At 34.2% G+C, this 19,675-nt stretch overlaps 3 protein-coding genes across 3 annotated transcripts in view; 2 read left to right on the top strand and 1 right to left on the bottom strand.

The window, feature by feature from the left end:
* Positions 1 to 2,770: 2,770 nt before the first annotated feature.
* On the top strand, positions 2,771 to 5,088 carry LOC147074370 (ejaculatory bulb-specific protein 3-like). Its single transcript, XM_085943645.1, has 2 exons — positions 2,771 to 2,987; positions 4,842 to 5,088. Exons 1-2 carry the CDS (start codon positions 2,801 to 2,803, stop codon positions 5,033 to 5,035), a joined length of 381 nt encoding a protein of 126 aa, XP_085799771.1. The 5' UTR covers positions 2,771 to 2,800; the 3' UTR covers positions 5,036 to 5,088.
* Positions 5,089 to 6,167: 1,079 nt separating this feature from the next.
* The window catches only part of LOC147074371 (uncharacterized), a 39,208-nt gene continuing 25,700 nt past the window's right edge, over positions 6,168 to 19,675 (bottom strand). The window contains exons 2-3 of the mRNA XM_085943648.1: positions 8,446 to 8,548; positions 6,168 to 7,555 (exon numbers count right to left, since the gene is read on the bottom strand). Coding sequence (XP_085799774.1) covers positions 7,303 to 7,555; positions 8,446 to 8,548 — 356 coding nt within the window. The 3' untranslated portion in view covers positions 6,168 to 7,302. The remainder of the gene's footprint in view (positions 7,556 to 8,445; positions 8,549 to 19,675) is intronic.
* On the top strand, positions 17,462 to 19,535 carry LOC147074372 (ejaculatory bulb-specific protein 3-like). Its single transcript, XM_085944002.1, has 2 exons — positions 17,462 to 17,666; positions 19,377 to 19,535. Exons 1-2 carry the CDS (start codon positions 17,462 to 17,464, stop codon positions 19,511 to 19,513), a joined length of 342 nt encoding a protein of 113 aa, XP_085800128.1. The 3' UTR covers positions 19,514 to 19,535.

The raw sequence follows: 19,675 nt of genomic DNA on the forward strand, positions 1-19,675 counted from the left end.
ATTAACGTCAAATTAAATATTAAGTATAAGTGTTTTTCTTTCATTATAAAATTGATTCTTCTGTCTTTTTTTCTTTGAAAGAAGGTCTATCACCTTTTAGTTGCTCTCGACAAACTCGACATCTGTCGCGACTCGCGCCGCTACTAGCTTAGAGTCGCTGTCCCGACAACGTTCGCAACACGAAAATAGTATTTTCGTATTAGTATTAATGTCTGAGCGGCGAGCCCCGCTCCCCGCGCCTCCCTTAGCCAATTTGAGCATTATTCTATCGAAAATGGTACTGCATGAAATCACGCGATGCAGCACTTTCATCGCGGTTAGGATAATTATTATTGGATGTATCGGTGCGTGGGCAAGCTTAACACGCTTAAATACTATTGATATTTTCATATAATATACATAAATTTATGTATATTATAATGCTCTAGTTCCGCTTGAATTTGAATTTCGCGTTGAATGACAATGAACCGGCAAAGAGAGTGATGTCCAGCAATCCAATATAGGGCGTAGAAGAAGATGCATGCTAAGGATTCACTGGTTGGATGGAGCTACCAGTGACTGCCATATTCTGAGATTACCGAATTAGAACGCGGTCACACTGGATAGGGAGAGGTGGAGGGAGCTGTTGGAGGAGGCCAAGACTCACACCGGGTTGTTGCGCCCCTGGTGATGATGATGCTCTAGTTCCGCAGTGCATATGAACGAGCCGCCACTGGATATACCCATTATGTATATAATATTTTCCGATCAATTCCTGCATTTAATTACCCAAGTATATAAAGAGATTCTTGGATATGATCAGGCGTCAGTGCCGTTTAATAATCTCCTTTAATTGACTCCAAGGTATTTATTTATATAGCAATATTATTTTAATTAATTTACGACATAATATTATTGAAGTTATACTTCTTTAGGCGCGTTTGGAAAATCATTTTTGGCGTGTGAAATGTAACACATAATTTATTTTTTCACACAAAAAAACCCTGAGACAACTTGCATGACAATACGTGTTTACATGTGCATTTTCTTGTCATGGCCGCGATAATACGTACTGTTAGCGGTAAATCCATGCACGTGTAAATGGGTTATATGCAATGACGTTAATATGGACGAAGCTTCTGGAAAAAAAATGACACTCACTTTTTTGTCGGGTCTGCCGAATGGTATAATCTGTTCTAACGCCTTTACAATAAAGGCGATATTGCTATAAATTTCCGATGCTTTTTGTCGGGTCTGCCGAATGGCATAATTCATATTTTTATATCAATATCGCTCGCTCAAATGAACATTGACACTAGAAACACTGTTCTAACGCCATTACAATAAAGGTGATATTGCAATAAATTCCCGATGCTTGATATCGCATAATGGAAATTGCGAAATTTTTTCACGTGACGTCTACCTATACATGTGCGAATGTCGCTGTGCGCGAATTTACTTGCTAGCTACTGTAATGAATGCGTTGTCCATTAATAATCTCATTGGTTATATGGCTCAGAAAGATGGGCACTCGTATCCGTATACGAAAATGCCGCCAGAGGCAATAGTAATGCAACTTATTACGGTATGATGGCCACGATGTACGGTCCATGTAGCATGGATGGATGAAACGCAATCCCCAAAAATACTCGTACGAATGACAACAAACCCGCAGGGAGAAAACAGATTAAAAGACCCACGTCAGATCCAGAAATCAAAAAAAATCCAAGGCTCCCCTCCCCAAAAATTGTAGTCTTTAGTGACCAACAGTACTTTATTTACGATTAAACATTATTATAGCTACATTTTATTAGCAATGACAGAACATTCATTTAATTACATGCTTGTAAAGCGAAAATTCAAAAAAAAAAAAAAAAACAACAAAAATGAACGTCAAATTTATTACAGCTACAGCCGACAAAAACAATTTAATGAGAGGGGTGTGATTTCATATTTTTATATAATAAATCAATATCCGGTACAATGTTTGAAATGTTAATTCGCAGGGATTGCTCCAAAGTCTCCGTTGAAAGACACAACCTGTGTTTATTTTTTATTACTAGACTAGTAATTACTAGTAATGATGAAAATGCTGTTTCTCATAGGTATGTTGTCGCAAAAGCAATTATGATTAAAAATGCTGCTTTTGCGATTGACGGATATTCTTCCTGTCGCCTTATCCAAAATTCTGCAAGACTTCTTTCATTAAATTCGACTTCAAGGAAATTATCTGATCTAATATCAATCAATTTATCTTGAGCTGCCACGTAATACGATGATCATATTTTAAGGATTTAGAAAATGGTGTTCTTATCCAATTGTACTTTTGGTCTCAATTCTTCATCTCAAGGTCTTCATTTAAGTCTACGAAATATTTGTTGAAAAATCGTTGTGATTCGGCAATGTGATCAAGTATAACATTTTTAATTGAAGTCGAGAGTGATATTTCAATGGTGGTAAGAAACTCATTCAAGCATGAAAACATGTTAGTGCATCCTTGATTAATACCTTTTAGACTATTTATCCATATCTGATAAAGTGTTGTGATCATATAAAAATTCGACCTCGTGATTTTGACTGATTTGTATCAGGTATCGTCCAGTGATCACGTTTTTTATGATTTTTTTTTTTAAATTTTCATAGACCTACTAAAATATTTCACGGCTACCTGTCAGGAGCTCCAGGGCCCCCTAGAGGGCCGCGCCTCCCAGTTTGAGAAGTACTGAACTATTGCATAAGCCAACTTATTGGATTAAATATTATTGCACACAACACTTGTTTTTATTATGTTAATCTCTGTTATTTAAGTAGGTATCTAACAATGAAGACTCAGACATTCCTGGCACTGGCGGTGTGCCTTTGCGGAGTGGCTCTCGCAGTCCCAGCCGACAACGGGTACGGCAGCTTCGACATTGATGTACACCTCGCCAACGACAGGACACTCAAGAACGTCATCAAATGCTTGCTGGACACAGGACCGTGCACTGCGCAAGCAAACCATTTCAAACGTGAGATCTTCATATATATTATATATACACCCTGACACAGTGACGTCCCGTGGGGGTACGCAGATTGAGCGTCGATTGGGGGCGGCAGTTACTCGAAAGGCGGCAAATCGAGGAGAATCATTAGATATATATACATGAATAGATACATAAACTTAGTAATAACGGAAATATCTTTCCATTAAAAAATCAGTTAGCTGGTTGGAAACAAAATGTATTATTTTCATAAAAGGTTGCGATGTCTAGTTTACTTCCGTTGTATTTGGAGGTCACGTCCTTGACGACACGTGTAGATTTTTGAATTACCTATAGGTAGATACATACTTGCCTAATTTAAAATTTATCCAAATATTTTTGCCGGTCACTCGCGAGTTTTGGAAGTTGCCAGGTGTATTTTTAAATGTATCTGAATTAATATTTGAAAAATCGAATTGAATTAATAAATTAGATTAGATTTATTACGTAGTATATATTTTGTCGGTAATGTATCAGTTATCCAACACGTGGATGATGAAAAATATTGTATTAAAAAATGGGGCAGTATTTTGGCGCTGCCTGGGGGCGGCATTTTGTCTAGGACGTCACTGTCCTGGCATGTCCGCCTTTTAATATTGCACTATAAATGGCGATAGTTTAATATTTCTACTTGCAGTATTAGACCTTTCGCTCATGGAGAAACTAAAATCTGACGAACTGGTTGCTGATGGAACTCATAAACTGGCCAATGACTGATGCTTCGCACACGGCGCTACTGAAACCCACTTGAAATAATAATCTCATAACCTCAAACTGTCAAAAATATATAAAATATTATAATATATATCAATTCGACCATGTCCGATCATAATATGGGCCTCCAGAGAGTGGAGGTTTGTATTTACAGATTTTGTTTTTACGAGAAATGGATTTCAGCCACTTCCGCAATCTATAAGGTCCATACTCTGACTAATACAAAAATTGAAAAACAATATGTGTAGTTACTTGCCAGACCCAGAATTCGATCCTGAGACCCACGACGCTATAGTCCGACGTTTATATAAACGGGAGTATTCTGGAAGCTTGTTATTATACAAGCAGGAATATTTCTCAACTTCTTCCACAAATTTTAAATTAAAAATCGGTTCGCCCATCTTTAACTTTTGACGTCTTGACTAATACAAGTCTTATTATTGCTTGTTCAGTTCAGTTTAACCAATATTTGTGTTAAGAAAATATTATTTTTCATCGAATCTACTAATATTGGCACCACTTTTTTACGGATGACTGGAAACTGACAGACTTGGAGACTAGCATTTCGCATCTCTTCACTTTAGTCGCAAACGTTTTAAAACTGAGAGATTCAAGTCTTTCCATCAGCGAGCTGTCATTGGAACACATTAGATAGATACTGGCTGGAATTTTAGTTACAGTCTCGTCTTTTCAGTGACGTCCCGTGGGGGTAGGCAGATTGAGCGTCGCTTGATGGCGGCAGTTACTCGAAGGGCGGCAAATCGAGGAGAAACATTGGAATACCTATATAGAAATAGCTAAGTAAATATATTAAAAACGAAAATATCTTTCCGTAAAAAATTCAGCTCACTGATTTTGTCGAGTTCGCGATATATAGTTTACTTCCGTTGTCCTTTGACGTCCTTGGTGACCAGAGACGACACGTGCAGATTTGTGAATAATTACAGTCTGATATTTTGTTAGTAATGTATCCATACAATATATTTCTTAGATATTGGACTCATGAAGGGATGATAAAAATACTGTGGGTATAAAAAATGGGGCGGCATTTTATCTAGGGACGTTACTGCGTCTTTTTGAGCATTCTCGTGAGCGGAAGGCCTTAATTGATGAATTATTGTGTTCTAGGCGCCATACCTGGTCTGCTGGAGACAGCGTGCGGAACGTGTGGTCCAGTGGAGCGGTTTATCCTGAGGAGGTTGCTGAATTTCGTCAAGAGAAAAAAGCCTCAGGAGTGGGAGAAGTTGATCAAAAAGTACGACCCAGAAGGAAAATACCACGATGTCATCGAAAATTTCATAAACGCCACCGATCGAAAATGAGTTACTTAATAATAGAGTAGTTACTTAATTACTTAACTATTATACTATAATAACAATTTTTTTTTTTTTTTTTTAATTTAATAATAATATATTATTTATCTGATAATCCATGTTCCTTTAAGAATTGTTACATTCTTCTTTATCGATTCTCACTACTTGGTTGTACAAGCTCGTGTCAAAAATTGGTAAATTGGTCGCCAACAATTCTTCGAATACAAATTGACCGTCAACTATTGAAAGTGTAGTAGTAAAGATAATAGCATCCTGGTCGAATGGTTACTTATACGAAAAAATAATTAATTGTAATATGTATTTATTTCTTAAACATATTATACACATTCATAAATATTAATTCAAAACATTCACAACCAGTGCTCAAAATGAAAAAAAAATATAAGTATACCGGAATGCTCGATATGTTTTTCTAATATTACAAAATGTATTCGTTAGTTTTTATAAATGTAAGTATGCAATTTAGATTTTTTGTAAATCTATGCATTATATTATATCATGCAATATAATACAATCGTGTCAACTAAAAATATATAAAAAATGTATTATATTACCGAAAACATTGTAAATAATTACAAGATAAAAAGAACTTTTTATATACAACGTTTTTAAATTCTGTTGAACCATATAAACTTGACTTGACTAGCTTAAACGATCAAAAAAATATACTTGACATGTCATATTGATTTCCATAGTGACGCACGTATATCTCAATAATTTAGTTGCTAGGACCCCAGACCCCTAACAACCAATAATGGTGTCGAAATAACTTTTCATACAAAACAGAATTAACTGAAAATGAATTTAATTCTACTTAAATATGGCTAAAATTATTTGAAAAAAAAGCATTGGCATCGTGTTCTGATATATTCTAAAAGTTTCAAATGTCTAGGTAGTCGAGAAGTTAGTAAAAAATCAATTGCAAGATTTGTATTTGACAAACAAGAAAAAAATTGTACTGGACAAACAAGAATACGAGCTAAGAAAAACGTTGTAAAATTTAAGTACATAATTATTAAACGTGACAGTTTTGTATTGTATTTTATTCTTTTTTTTCACCTATTTCAAGGAAACAAGTCCAAAAAAAGTCATACGTGCATAAATTATTATACTGACGTTTAGAATAGACATTTATTTGTCAATATCGCATGTGAAAACTTCTCTTTACATGAAACTTCTATTAATACCCTTCCCATTATTTACCTCTTTACAATTTGGCCGTCTTGAAGTAGTGCATCGGGGGGAATATTACAGGAACGACGATTGATTGAAATAGTATCATAAAAAAACTGTAACAAAATAATAAGCATTATTGCAATTGGGATTAATAATATTATTATTATCGATTTACCATTAGTACGTGAATAATTTAAAATAAATAAACAATGACATAAAAATTGTAAAACAAAATGCATAGTGTACAAAAATCTTTATGACTCTATGGAGCGCATTGGTCAGTGGCGTACCTAAGAGTTTCTTCCGAAGAGGCTCGAACACTCCATTAGATATCGCTGCCTGATTTCAAAGTCGTTCTATTTCACATTTTTAAGAAAAATGACTTTTTAATGCCATTTTGTTCTATTTCCAGAACTCTGTTTAACCCATTAGTTAGAATATAAAAATTATGAACGCATTTGTAGATAATCTCGAAAATAAGTTATTGTTTTATATGCAGAACACAGTTTTTAATATAAATATAGGTTGTGCAATTATTTCTATATGAACTATCAAATTACTCTCCTGAGAATTTTACAGAAAATGACATAGAACAAGCTGGGAATCAGACAGCGATATATATATTGGTGGTGCAATTTATTATTTAAATGTGAACTTTCAAATTGCTCTCCTGAACATTTTACTGAAAGTGACATAGAACAGCCTGGAAATCAGGCAGCTATATGTTAAGATACTCGTATTTAAGAACTTTTGGGTTCCACTGACTCATTCAGGACGACCGCCGAATAAAGGGGTGACCGATCAATCAATAACGGTGTTGAAGAAAACCATTCTTTCAGGTAATTCCAGCAGAATATGATGCCAGCTCTCGTGTATTGAATAGATTTTTATCAGCATGAAGTGCTCTGCCCAGGGAAGATTTGTGCATTGAAAATACGGGTGGAATATCTAAATCAATATCTGAGAAAGCGTAAACGTCTTCTTGTTTGAATTCGATATCGTAGAAATCTCATTTGTCTGCCGATTTGGGGTTCTCATTGGGAGCATCTTTGACTGAATGTATGGCTGGCGTTGAAAGATTATGAAGAGTTGGAATAATACCCAACACGTTGGACTCGAAAGGCATTGCTCCTCCGTTGAATTTCTGCTCCAACTTTTGAACCAGATATGATTTGATCTTCTCTATCAGCTGAAGTTCTGAGTTTTTGGAGACTTTCATTTTGGAGATGGGCGTGAGGAGAGGGGGTTCGTTGCTGGGTGTCAGTATTGGTGGTGTTGATTTTTCTAGCAACAGAGAAAGGGTCGGGGCACCTGATGAAGGACTTGTGGCTTCTGAAAAATCCAATGCAACATTAGGGTATCATAATTGGGCTAATTAAAATGATGACTAATGAACCTTTTTTAAGAGCGTAACCTCAAGCGTACCCTCACGCAAGTAGAATATATCAACACCCGAAGCAATTTGGTTGGACATAGTTATCGCCCTCCCAATTGGTATTACCCACAGAACAGATAATAAATAGAATACCGATAGGCTATAATATTCAATACGCCGCATCTTGATGCAGGGTTTTGAATGTGTGAGTGTCCTACAAAAATGAAGCACGCATTATGCACGTGCAGTAGTGTGTGCAATACACCAACATTAAATGAGCGTAAATGCATAAACCGAGCAGTTTTCAGTATTCGACGTAAAACGTATTATTGACACGTGTGTAAGTTTAACCCGGATTCTTCCTTACTCGAGTCGGTTACCTGCTATCGCCTTACCCGTTAGTGTACGTCCTGAGTAGCAGCGTTCGGCGCAGCGTTGAGCGTTTTGCGCAACTCAAACGTATAACCGTGTGTGAAAATGTTCGTAGACAATGTCTTTTTTTTTTGGTTATACATTTATATCTACGGTTATACGTTTGAGTTGCGCACAACGCTCAACGCTGGCACTGAGGCCTCACACTTATGTATTTCAGTTCCCATTATTTCTGAGCTCCCTGGCATTACCAGTGGCAGGTTGGTTCTGCACCTTGGGAGAATAGACAACTGATGTTCTCTATTTCTAAGATACTCGTAGTTATCAGGGACACACAGGTCAAAACTGCCCAGAATAGCAGAGTTCTCATTTTTTTCTACCTTATCTCTTCTTCTTTGGGATATAAGCTATTTTGGGGCACCTAGACTCTTGGTCTTTATCCCCTTCATATGAAGTGACTGTTTCTAATGCTTACATGGGCCTGGGGGCTTCACGGCCACCAGAGGCCGGTGTGGTGTATTTTTGTGATGCTGATGGACTGTCGTAAATTCCTGTCAGGGCCGCGGTACTGTTTGTTGCTGAAATTAGAACATGACACAACAATGGAATAATAAAATAAGGTTTAATCTGAATAATCTATCGTCGTAATACGAATGAATACCATACTGCGTCAGCAAAAAACCTTAGAGCAGGCTGCTTTCGGGAAAAGTATGCGTCCAGGATCTCGGCTAAGGATTGCAATACCGAATAAATATATCAATACCGGTTTTTTTTGATTAAATATCGGTTTTAATACCGGTATCCCTCAAAACATATTATAAAAAAGAAGTACCTATTTATAAATATAACTATTAAAATACTATTTTATAGCAACCTAAAACGCCTTCATTTATTTGTTGACCTTTATAAATATGCATAAATCATAATATTTGAGAACTGCTAATTTTTACATATTATACTAGTCCGAGTATTGGAAAATCGCTCTAAAAAAACAACGTTTTGTCAACTATTGTTATAGAATAATTATTGGTAATATTTGCCACGAATTCTATAAATAAATTTGAGAGATTTTGTTTTATTATTTTTTAACTTTTGTTGATTTCAGTATAATATATATTAGCGTTTTGACAGCATAGAACATAATCACTAAATTTAATATACAATAAAGTAGTAAGTTAGTGAAAAATAGCATTAAATTCATTTTCGAAAAACATAAACGTGCATACTTTCTTAATACCGAAAATACCGGTATTTTTATTTTTGAACCCGGTATTTCGGTATCGATTAATAATTGAATACCGGTTTTGAAATACCGGTATTGCAATCCCTAATCTTGGCTCTTGGATGGCTGATGCTGTTCCCTCGAGTTGGTATTTATTATTTTTAATACCTAAGGAAGACCGCGATAGCTTATGACAAATTTCCTCTGAGCTACGCAAAAATTACAATTTCAGATATGGTGAAAAACGAATGGAACTCACTATACATAAACTCATCGATAGGGGAGTTGACCCGAAAGTTTTTACCTTCGATTTAAGCAGCACGAGACGTCAGGGTGCATAAGGGGCTGTGTTTTGAGATGACTCAGATTCTTACAGGTCACGGAGTCATGCGAGCATACCTGCACCCGTTTAAAATAACATCAGCTGATGGAAAGTATCCATGCAAGTGACCAGGACGTCCTACTTTTACTCCTAGATTGTCAAATCTTTAGCAAGGAGCGGCACAACCTGAACTTTTTATTACAGATGGCAGATGCGGACATTCGAGACCTTCTGGGGACCATGGCAAACGAGGCCGGAAGAGATGCACTTTTTAATTTCTGTATTGATGTAATAAAAAGAATAAAAATAATAAATGGTGACATGTAATGATGATTCATGCCTTTCAGATCCAGTGACTGCAATCATATAAGATAGGATAAGTACAAGCCTCAGAACCGACCCACCTTAGGTGATTTTTTTTCTCTAGATGCCTTTATAGATACCTTGCATTTAATATCGAGGTTTTGGCACGCAAACTACTCTACTTGATGCTAGTCAAATGAAAATTGTGCCGGCTGAGAGAATATGCCTTTTTCGTTGACCAATTTTTCTAAATATTTCATAGTGTTTCTATAAAACATCTTTATACCTACGTATAGTAAGATTTTTGGTTCAGTCATAACTTGAAACTCAGCATTTGTTTTCGCAGCCCTAGTTACGGCCCTGGATTGTCACCAATGATAAAAATAACAATGTCATAGAACAACAGCTGTCGTTATATTTTCTCAGAAAGAAAACTCTTGACGTACTTACCTACTTTTATGTGAACTATTAAATAATTTATGACAGAAAATTTCCATTTTTATACATATAAAGACAATGGTAAAAAAAAAAAGTACTATAAGTATACGTTAATATATTTAATATTTATAAGCTATATTGACTACATTGTAACAATGGTGGAAGATCCAGTGGCATTGAACAATTATTATTATAATAATATTAAATTTTCAATGTTTTAATTGTTAATTCCTCGTGGAGAAACAATAATAATTAGTGTTGTTTTAATATATTCTCAATACTTTTCAATCAATAATGGTTACCTATATAACAGTAGTGAAGAGTGGATGTAGGCCGTTAATATCTGCCATAAATAGTGCACATTACACTTTATTAGTTATACGTATTTGTTTTTATTGAACTAAGACTACAATTTTACAGATGGTGCTGGTTAGTTTTTAAAAATCAATTAAACACTACCTAACCCAAACCATAATAGTTTTGTTATATTCTTGGCGATACGACAAACAATATTGTACAAACTTTTTCATACATACTTATCTGTTTTCGTTGGTTTAAGAATACATATTGTTACACATAGGGCTCACATGCCCCACGTAGGTCAAAATAGAGATTTTATGGTATTTTCAGAGCATAAGCCTGGACATTCCATAAACGTTGTAGATAATCTATTTATATAACTTTGAAGCCTAATTATCCTTTATATTTATTTTAAACATTGTTGACTGCATAAAGTATTTTTATTATATAAAATAGTATTCTTTTAAACCTCTCGATATAATGTTTTAGAATATACCTAGTCATATTTCAGTACATCCATGTGCAGTGGTGTTAAGATTTTTTAGATTTATTAATTTTTAAACGCATTTACAAAACCATTAGTAAAATTAATGTTAACATTATATAGTGACATATTTACGATACAAAATTATATTTTATAATCTTTGTGATCCCAAATTTGACAAGAATTAGGCATTTTAAAATTCAAAATAATTAAAAGATAAAAAGAACTTTTTATAGGTATACAACGTTTTTAAATTTTCTGTTGAATCATATAAACTTGGCTTGACTAGCTTAAACGATCAAAAAAAATTGTACTTCATAGAAATAATACTGAATTATCATTTTGACATGTCATATTGATTTCCATGGTAACGCACGTATATATTAATAATTTAATTGCTAGGACCTCAGACCCCTAGCAATCAATAATGGTGTCGAAATAACTTTTCATACAAAACATAATTAACTGAAAATGAATTCAATTCTACTTAAAGATGGCTAAAAGTATTTAAAAAATGCATTGGCATCATGTTCTGATATATTATAAAAGTTTCAAATGTCTAGCTAGTCGGGAAGTTAGTTAAACATCGATTGCAAGATTTGTACCGGACAAACAAGCACCGTACAAATAAGAATACGGGCTAAGAAAAACGTTGTAAAATGGGCACGATTTGAAGATAATTCCAAAGATACTGATTATAAGCTATGTCTTTGACCATTCAAATGAGATAAAATATCCTACGAATAATGATTGTTTTATAATAATTATTGACCTACGAATTACGTAGTATTTTTTTGAAATACGCCATTTCTATTGGCAAATCCCAGTGGTTAAGCTTCAACATACGGCCGTAGCCATAAATTGACAAACGATAAATGAAGTGGAGAGTAAGATCATGTTAACGCGCGTGTTTGAACATGTACCGAACCGAAAAAAATATCTACTACGTATCTGGGATACGTGTTATCATCAGACTACGTAAGACTCGGAAATACGTAAGACAAAAACATTTGACCACTAAATGTCATCTACTTTTAACCATTGTGAACTTATTGAATGGAGTAATAAATTTATCAATTCCATTCGAGTAATTACATTAAACTGCTGTGCAGCTGTGTGAATTAGCGACCAGCGTTGCAAACGTCAGTGCTACATTCAGGCTACAAGCAGGACGGCATTATGACTCGATTTAGAGTGCGAAAGGTATGACGCGATTATGCGCAGAATATTGTTTACAAGCGGTGACATTTGGATTTAAACACATAGGATGTTTTTACAATTTTCACATTTGATCGGATATAAAATAATAAAGAAAAATATATAAAATAGTAAAGAAAATATTAAAAAAAAACGTAAGTACAATTTTATACAGGAAAATAAAATTTCGAAAAAAAAAATACTTCACTGAAAATGTCTTTGGGGAGCGCATTGACTAGTCTTGTGGGTCTATTCTATGCTTATCGACCGCTAAAGTGATAAAGTGATAAATATTATCAAACTTAGGGTAGGTTTGTATCAAAATATTAGCACTTATTGTAACAATTACACGAAGCCGGTTTTTATTGTTGCAATAAGTGCTATATTTTAACAGCACCTATATTGCTGCTGTTAAAATATCGCACTTATTGCAACAATAAAAACCAGCTTCGTGTAATTGTTACAATAAGTGCTAATATTTTGATACAAACCTACCCTAAGTTTGATACTATTTATCAATTTAGTGTTCGATAAGTATAGAATAGACCCATTGCACCCCTTATATCTGAAATCCGTTATATCGAGGTTCTACTGTACTCTCATTTGAAAAGTCTGAAGTGTTTTAAGTGAAGATGGGCAGTTGAGTTACCAACGTACATAGTAGAAATATATACTGCATATCTTTAAGAAATATTAGTGACGCTTAGTTCATGTACAAGGGTTTATATGTGTAGTAAAACAGCTAGATAGGGTGGATAATTTGGGGTTGATCAATAATATAATATTGAGTAGGTACAGTGCAATATTCGAAATCACACCGATCGAATATTCTTAACAATGGTATATACATAATTAGTAATTTAGGGTGTCGATGAATAATTAAACGAAATGCAATTTATTGTCATCGGGGAGATATCATAGAGAGGGGAGTTACGGATACATAACAACCCACTTCTTTGGAAGCTAAATTAAGCCTTTTTATTTTGATTTCTTAATTTATGTTACAGGACGAAGAAATATGCCAACTGTTAGAAATCTTGCTCACGCTTTGCAAAAATGTAGACTGCGGCACTCTTTCTCCCATCATTGAAGATGTTGTTTTTCACGTGTTTAAAATTTCACGGATACCAAAGAACTGTTTGTGATGGTTTTGGACTCCATTAAGAAATATCTCAACAGTCAGGATATACAGGAAGCCACCAGGAAAGCATTATTAATAATATTATAATATTTAGTAAGTACATTGCAATATCAGCGGTAGGCAACTCAAATGCATTGGCGTGCCACAATACAGGTAATTTAAAGTACTGGACACAGCGTGCCACTGAAATAAAAGTAGTACATATATTGTAAAACAATTTAATTTGACTATAATAATACATGCTACATAAAAACATCATAAAAATTACAATATTTCAACATTAGTGACTCCTTTGAAGCTCAATTATGGAAGCTAACAGCTCAATATTATTTGATTCATAGTTTAAAGTTTTTGATTGTATGCACATTTATGAATTTTCTTCAGTTAAACGATTTCGATAGGGGTTAATAATTTATTTTTATTTTTATTTATTTATTTTATTTATTTATAAAAAAGAGTATTACGGCATTACAGCTTTTGGCCAATGCGCCATAATACATAATACATACAAATATATAAAAATATCTTAATTACAAATAACAACTAATATGACAAGAAAGTGGAAAAGACAGTATGTGTATATATTAAAGAAATATGATAATATATACAATTATAAATTTATCCTATTTAAAACATCTACAAACATTATATAATTAATAAAAAACAAATCAACCTTTATGGTGCCATCAAATAAGCTAATTGCACGATACACAGCATCATGAAACATAACATCTGTCCTGCGACGAGGTATCTTGAAGACCGTGGAGCTGCGAGTGATATTGGTGGGAACATGAAAATTAATATTTACCAGTATATGCGGATTGTAAATGAACCCACGAAGAAGTAAAAAAAAAATGCTTTAAAAGAACAATCACTCTTCGGGTAGACAGGGATTGCATTGATAGCATACCCAGAAGAAAACGAGTCGGGAAATTCATTTTATTGTCATTATCATAAGGAAAGAACCCGTATGTTCTTAAGTAGAGAAATCTAAGAAATCTATTGTGGACTCGATCCAGCTTAATTGTGTGGATGAACCTATTAGGACTCCAAATAATGCTGGCATATTCAAGAATACTCAACACAAATGATACGTATAATGTACGTAGCACTCGCACGTTTTCGAATGATTTTGAAACCCTCATAACAAAACCAAGCATTTTGCTAGATCTAGTACTGATGTTAAGAATATGCTGATTGAAAGTGAACTTTGTATCATACAATACTCCCAAATCTTTTATCTCCGTTACCCTACTCAATATTATACCAGACAATGTGTATGGGAACAATAAGGTGTGCCTTGAACGATTGAATTCAATATGTTTCAAAATTGAGAATGTTCGCTCAAGTACATTGTACTGAAAACACTTAAAAGAGCAATTAAATTAGTGTCCGCAATCATCGGCTCGTGAAGCGGCGACCAATGTATTATAACGTCATAATATTATGAAACAGTTTTTAAAGTACCTACCGAAAATTTTAATAAATCGACATTTTCGACACGTGCCACTAAAAATCCTTTCGCGTGCCATAGGTTGCCGGGCGCTGGTATAGATCAACGTCATGATCGTAATTATTCACATTACCATGCAGCAATGATGAAAGAACCAGTGAGCATGGCATTCATTATATTTTATTAGTTTACCTATTAATTTTCCGATAATATCAATCAATGTACATATTACATTATTCAATCTATAATTTATTGTATTGTTATTCGGCTTATTTTCCTTGTACTATCTCCTGTCGGAAGTTGACTACCATAAGGGCGATCTTCATTAATAAAATTTACGATCTGCTATCTGGTACAGTTAAGCCACGAAATATGACATAATTTCTGATACGTTTTCCGTTGGGTTTTCTTTTGTTAGAATGCCACGGAGCTTGAAATGCATCTGTCTGATTAGATTATTTTGAAGATAGTTTTAAAGCTCAAAACATTCGTCGACATACTGTCACACCCCCAAATTGTCCCCATTTGAGGATGTCTTCTCTGGGGGTCTAAAGAGGCCGGAACCATTTTCGAGCGGACTCATAGTAATATGAACAGGGGTTGATTACGAGACAGACCAAATATCGACACTATAATCTTCAATTTATTATCTGAAATATTTTTTATTACATAAAAAAACAGAAAAAATAATCGATGAGTTGAAAATGCGGCCGCTTCTTTAAAGAACATTCAGACATCAATTTAAAAAGAAACTATTGTGAAGAAGTAATTGGTAAAGCCTAACATAGATTTGTGTCTTGATAAGTAATAGCGCTTGTACACGTGCATGGATTTACTTGCAGCAATAGAGTATATTCTAAACTATCGCGATAATAACTCTGTTTACACCTAAAAGTGCTGACTGCTATTCGATGTTGCTATTTTATAGTACTATTTGACAGGTCGTGAAAATCAGTAAACATCAAAATGAGTCTACGCGGTGTAGTTCGTTTTTTACCGGCAGTTTATCCACTATCGTTCTACTTTCGCGTGAAAATTAATAAGCTTCCGAATTTTGTTGATCTATGCATGCAATCTTGCAACTTCCATGATAATATATATGTTTACACGTGCATTTTTTTGTAATGCCCGCGATAATACGTACTGTCAGCAGTAAATCCATGCAGGTGTAAACGTTTTATGATGTAAGGCCAAATCAATTTTAATAAATTATCAAAACTGAATAAACACATTCGAAAACACCCTAAAAAATTTCCTGGATGATCTCGTATGTTACTATAAAGTGTATATACGATAAAGCGTATGTCACTATAATATATTATGCACCCAATAATCACGTCGTTTTTGTTACGTATACGTAATACAAGGATGATTAGGGCAGCAGCCTCGGTGACGTCCACGTCCATGTTAGGAATCTAGCCTGGGGGCCCGGGCTTAGGGGGGCCTGGCGTGACGGGTTGCAAGATTACTGAGATAAACACACATGGCAATTTTTCTGTAATAGTAAAAAAGTCGCCTACGGCGCTACTTTACTGCAGAGATATTAGAATTTTAAAATATGTGATTGTGCAATGCAATTTATTATTATTGTATCAATACTCAACTTCATAATTTAAGTGTATGTATTAAAATACACAAAAGATCTCTAAAAGTACAATTGATACGCCTAATTTTACCTTGAACACCTTTTGAAAAACCCTAGCGAAGGGTGTAGGTAGGCTGAGGAGATCTGACATAAGTGTGTATTATTTTTGTCGGATTTTCACAGCCCACCTTTATTGTCAATTAAATTTTAAAACCTAACCGATTCGAATTTAATTTTGTATTCTAATTCAATGAAAACAAATAAGTATGAGCGACAAAGTGTAGTGTGCTATAATTATATCGAATCTCGACAGCTTTTATTGCGCTTAACTGCCATTAATGTTAGTGATAGATAGGGGGCCCGCTTCAGAATGCGGGGGCCATGTCCATATTCATACTAACCAAGAAATTTTCCGTAGTCTAAAGACTGATTATTTGATGTAGTGTGCTAGTCAAAACTGTTTTGTCTCTTTTTTTACGACGAAGACAACTAAGTCTGATTTAATGCGCTGATTGCTGAGTTCATTGTTTACATTACAAAAACTGCAATTTTACCTGATCATCATGCAATTAATGTTGATTGCATTGCACAATCATTACGCATTAATTATTATAAATACGATGCAAATTGATTATTATTTATTCTCCTACATTTAATTACCTTTACTAATATATAAATAGATGGATTGAAATGATCGAGCCCCAGTGACGTTTAATAATCTGTTTTGATACAAACTAAGGTATGTATTTCGTAGTTATTTTACACTATGAGTATATATTTTCTAAGTCCTGTTGTGTTTACCAACAAACTATTTATAATTCTATAGAGCTTGTGATTTCTCCTTCTTTTTATGTAATACAGTTTAATATTTCTTTGTTTCTAAATGTCATGTTGTGAACGTCTTAAACTTATAATTTGTAATGTCCACAATATATTAAAAAATAAATAAATTGAAAAACTCACATCGAGTCCCACAATACTATTAAAGGTAAAACAGTTCGATTGAGATGTCAATAATAAATGATTGTTTGCAGGAATATCTAACAATGAGGACGCTGACATTCCTAGCGTTGGCTGTTTGCTTGTGCGGGGTGGCTCTCGCAGCCCCAGCCGATGGCGACGATGGCTACAGCACCAAGTTCGATGGCTTCGACGTTGACGCCCTCCTCGCCGATGACGTACGCGTTACGCACGCTCTCACGTGTTTGATGGACGAAGGACAGTGTGACGAGGAACAACAATTCTTGAAAGGTGAGAAAATTAGCTTAATATAAGCATAACAACATTGTAATTTATCGTCTACAGAATATCAAGACGTTACTGAATGTACAATTTAAAATACAATATAGTGCCTACTAGTGGCGAAGGGTGGAGGTAGGCCAGCGCTCAAAATGGAAAATTTTATGAACCGGAGCGCTCGATAATTTTACGAAAATATCAAATTATACTAAACTACATTAATTGTAAATTGTGATTTATAAAAATAAGTGTGTTATTTTTTATTACATGAAATATCTAGCTCAGACGGTCAAATTAATATTTCCACGAGAAGCAGCGATAATTTTGTGGATTTTATGAACCGGAACGGCGCTTCGGTGCATTCCGGTCCATTTTGAGCCCTGAGGTAGGCTGTTAATAGTGCAAATTAAACTTCGTCAGTCATACGTATTTGTTTTCATTGCAATAAGACTACAATTTACAGATGGTGATGGTTTGTTTTTAAAAGTTAATCAAACCCTGCTAAAACCATGCCATAATAAAGAATAGTCAAAAATACTCCTCTATCTATAAAATATCTAAAATTATGCAATTAAACCATATATAACTTTAGATATATTTTATAGATAGAATAATATTATTTCATTGGTTTGGGTAGGGTCTAATGAATTTAAAAAAAATAACCGACAACATGACGTGTAATATGTATTTATAATTCAACAAAAACAAATAAATATGAATGAAAAAGTGTGGATAATTTTGTCGTATCGCCCAAAATATACTAAAAATATTATGGTTCGGTTTAGGCAGGGATTAATTTATTTTTAAAAACTAACCGAGACCATCTGTAAATTATTGTAGTCTTAGTTCAATAAAAACAAATACATATGACTAACAAATTTTAATGTTCACTATTTATGGCGGATCTAAACAGCCTACCTCCACCCTTCGCCACTGGTAGTTACTTAGTTACATTTTGTTATTAATACTTTAGTATTAACAAATTGTGTAGTTATATATGACATTACACACTTTTTTACTGTGACGTCACGTGTTGCACCATAATATATTTCACGCTTAAGAGTTTTCAATACAACTGAATTCCTCAATTTTCCTTTATATAGCTGAAAATTCGATCTAGTTTTGTCTAGTTAGTTAAACAACCTCAATTTTCCAAATAGTTTATCCATCGCTTAAGAGCATACATCAGTGAAACAGCAAATATTTTTCAGCAATAGGTGGAACGAAATTCCGCACTCGTTGCCAATCGGAGAGAGGTAATCGAGATGTGAGCACGTCAATTTATTTTGTGATGGCGTCGGATTAATATATTCTTAAATCGTGTAAAGATGACTAAAAAACGTTTCGCATGTACTCAAAAAAGAAAAAAATGTCAATGAATATATTATTATTATTACCAATATAACAATAAACATAACATTAAATTGACGCATGTTGAATTTTTATGACAAATTATGTTTTGTTCTGCACGCGTCGTTTGCACAATCTGCGCGTCGCGTAGTCACGATCTTTTTAGACCATGCCTCAGCTGAAGTATAGCCTTAAATTCGGATGACGTGAAATCTTACCTTTAGCTCATTATTAAAAAGGTCTCAAGACGTACCTACTACAGTTTGGGTGATCTTTTCTGAATTCTCGCAGAGCCTCTGACAGAGCTTGCGGAACCCAGTTGAGAATCACTGTATGACACACATATTACGTTAATTGTGTTTTGTTTTGAAGATAATCTTTCAGATATCCTACGGACAAGATGCGCAAAGTGTAATCCAGCTCAGGAGAATATCGTCTCGAAAATATTTACATTCATCAGAGTCAACAAGCCCGAAGACTGGAAGAAGCTGGCTCAAAAATATGGCTGAGGAAATCCGCTAAAATAATAAAATTAAGCCATTGCTAAATTTATTGGTACTTATATTGTATGATAGTAATAATAAATCTATTATTTTTTTAAGTAATTACTTTTTTTATTCAACGAATAATTCACAAGATTTAAGAAATATTCTAATTATTGAACATACATA

This window comes from Rhyacophila brunnea, unplaced genomic scaffold (genome assembly GCF_057557595.1).
Source record: "Rhyacophila brunnea isolate RB1 unplaced genomic scaffold, BYU_Rbru_1.0 scaffold_16, whole genome shotgun sequence".
NCBI classification, from domain to species: Eukaryota; Metazoa; Arthropoda; class Insecta; order Trichoptera; family Rhyacophilidae; genus Rhyacophila; species Rhyacophila brunnea.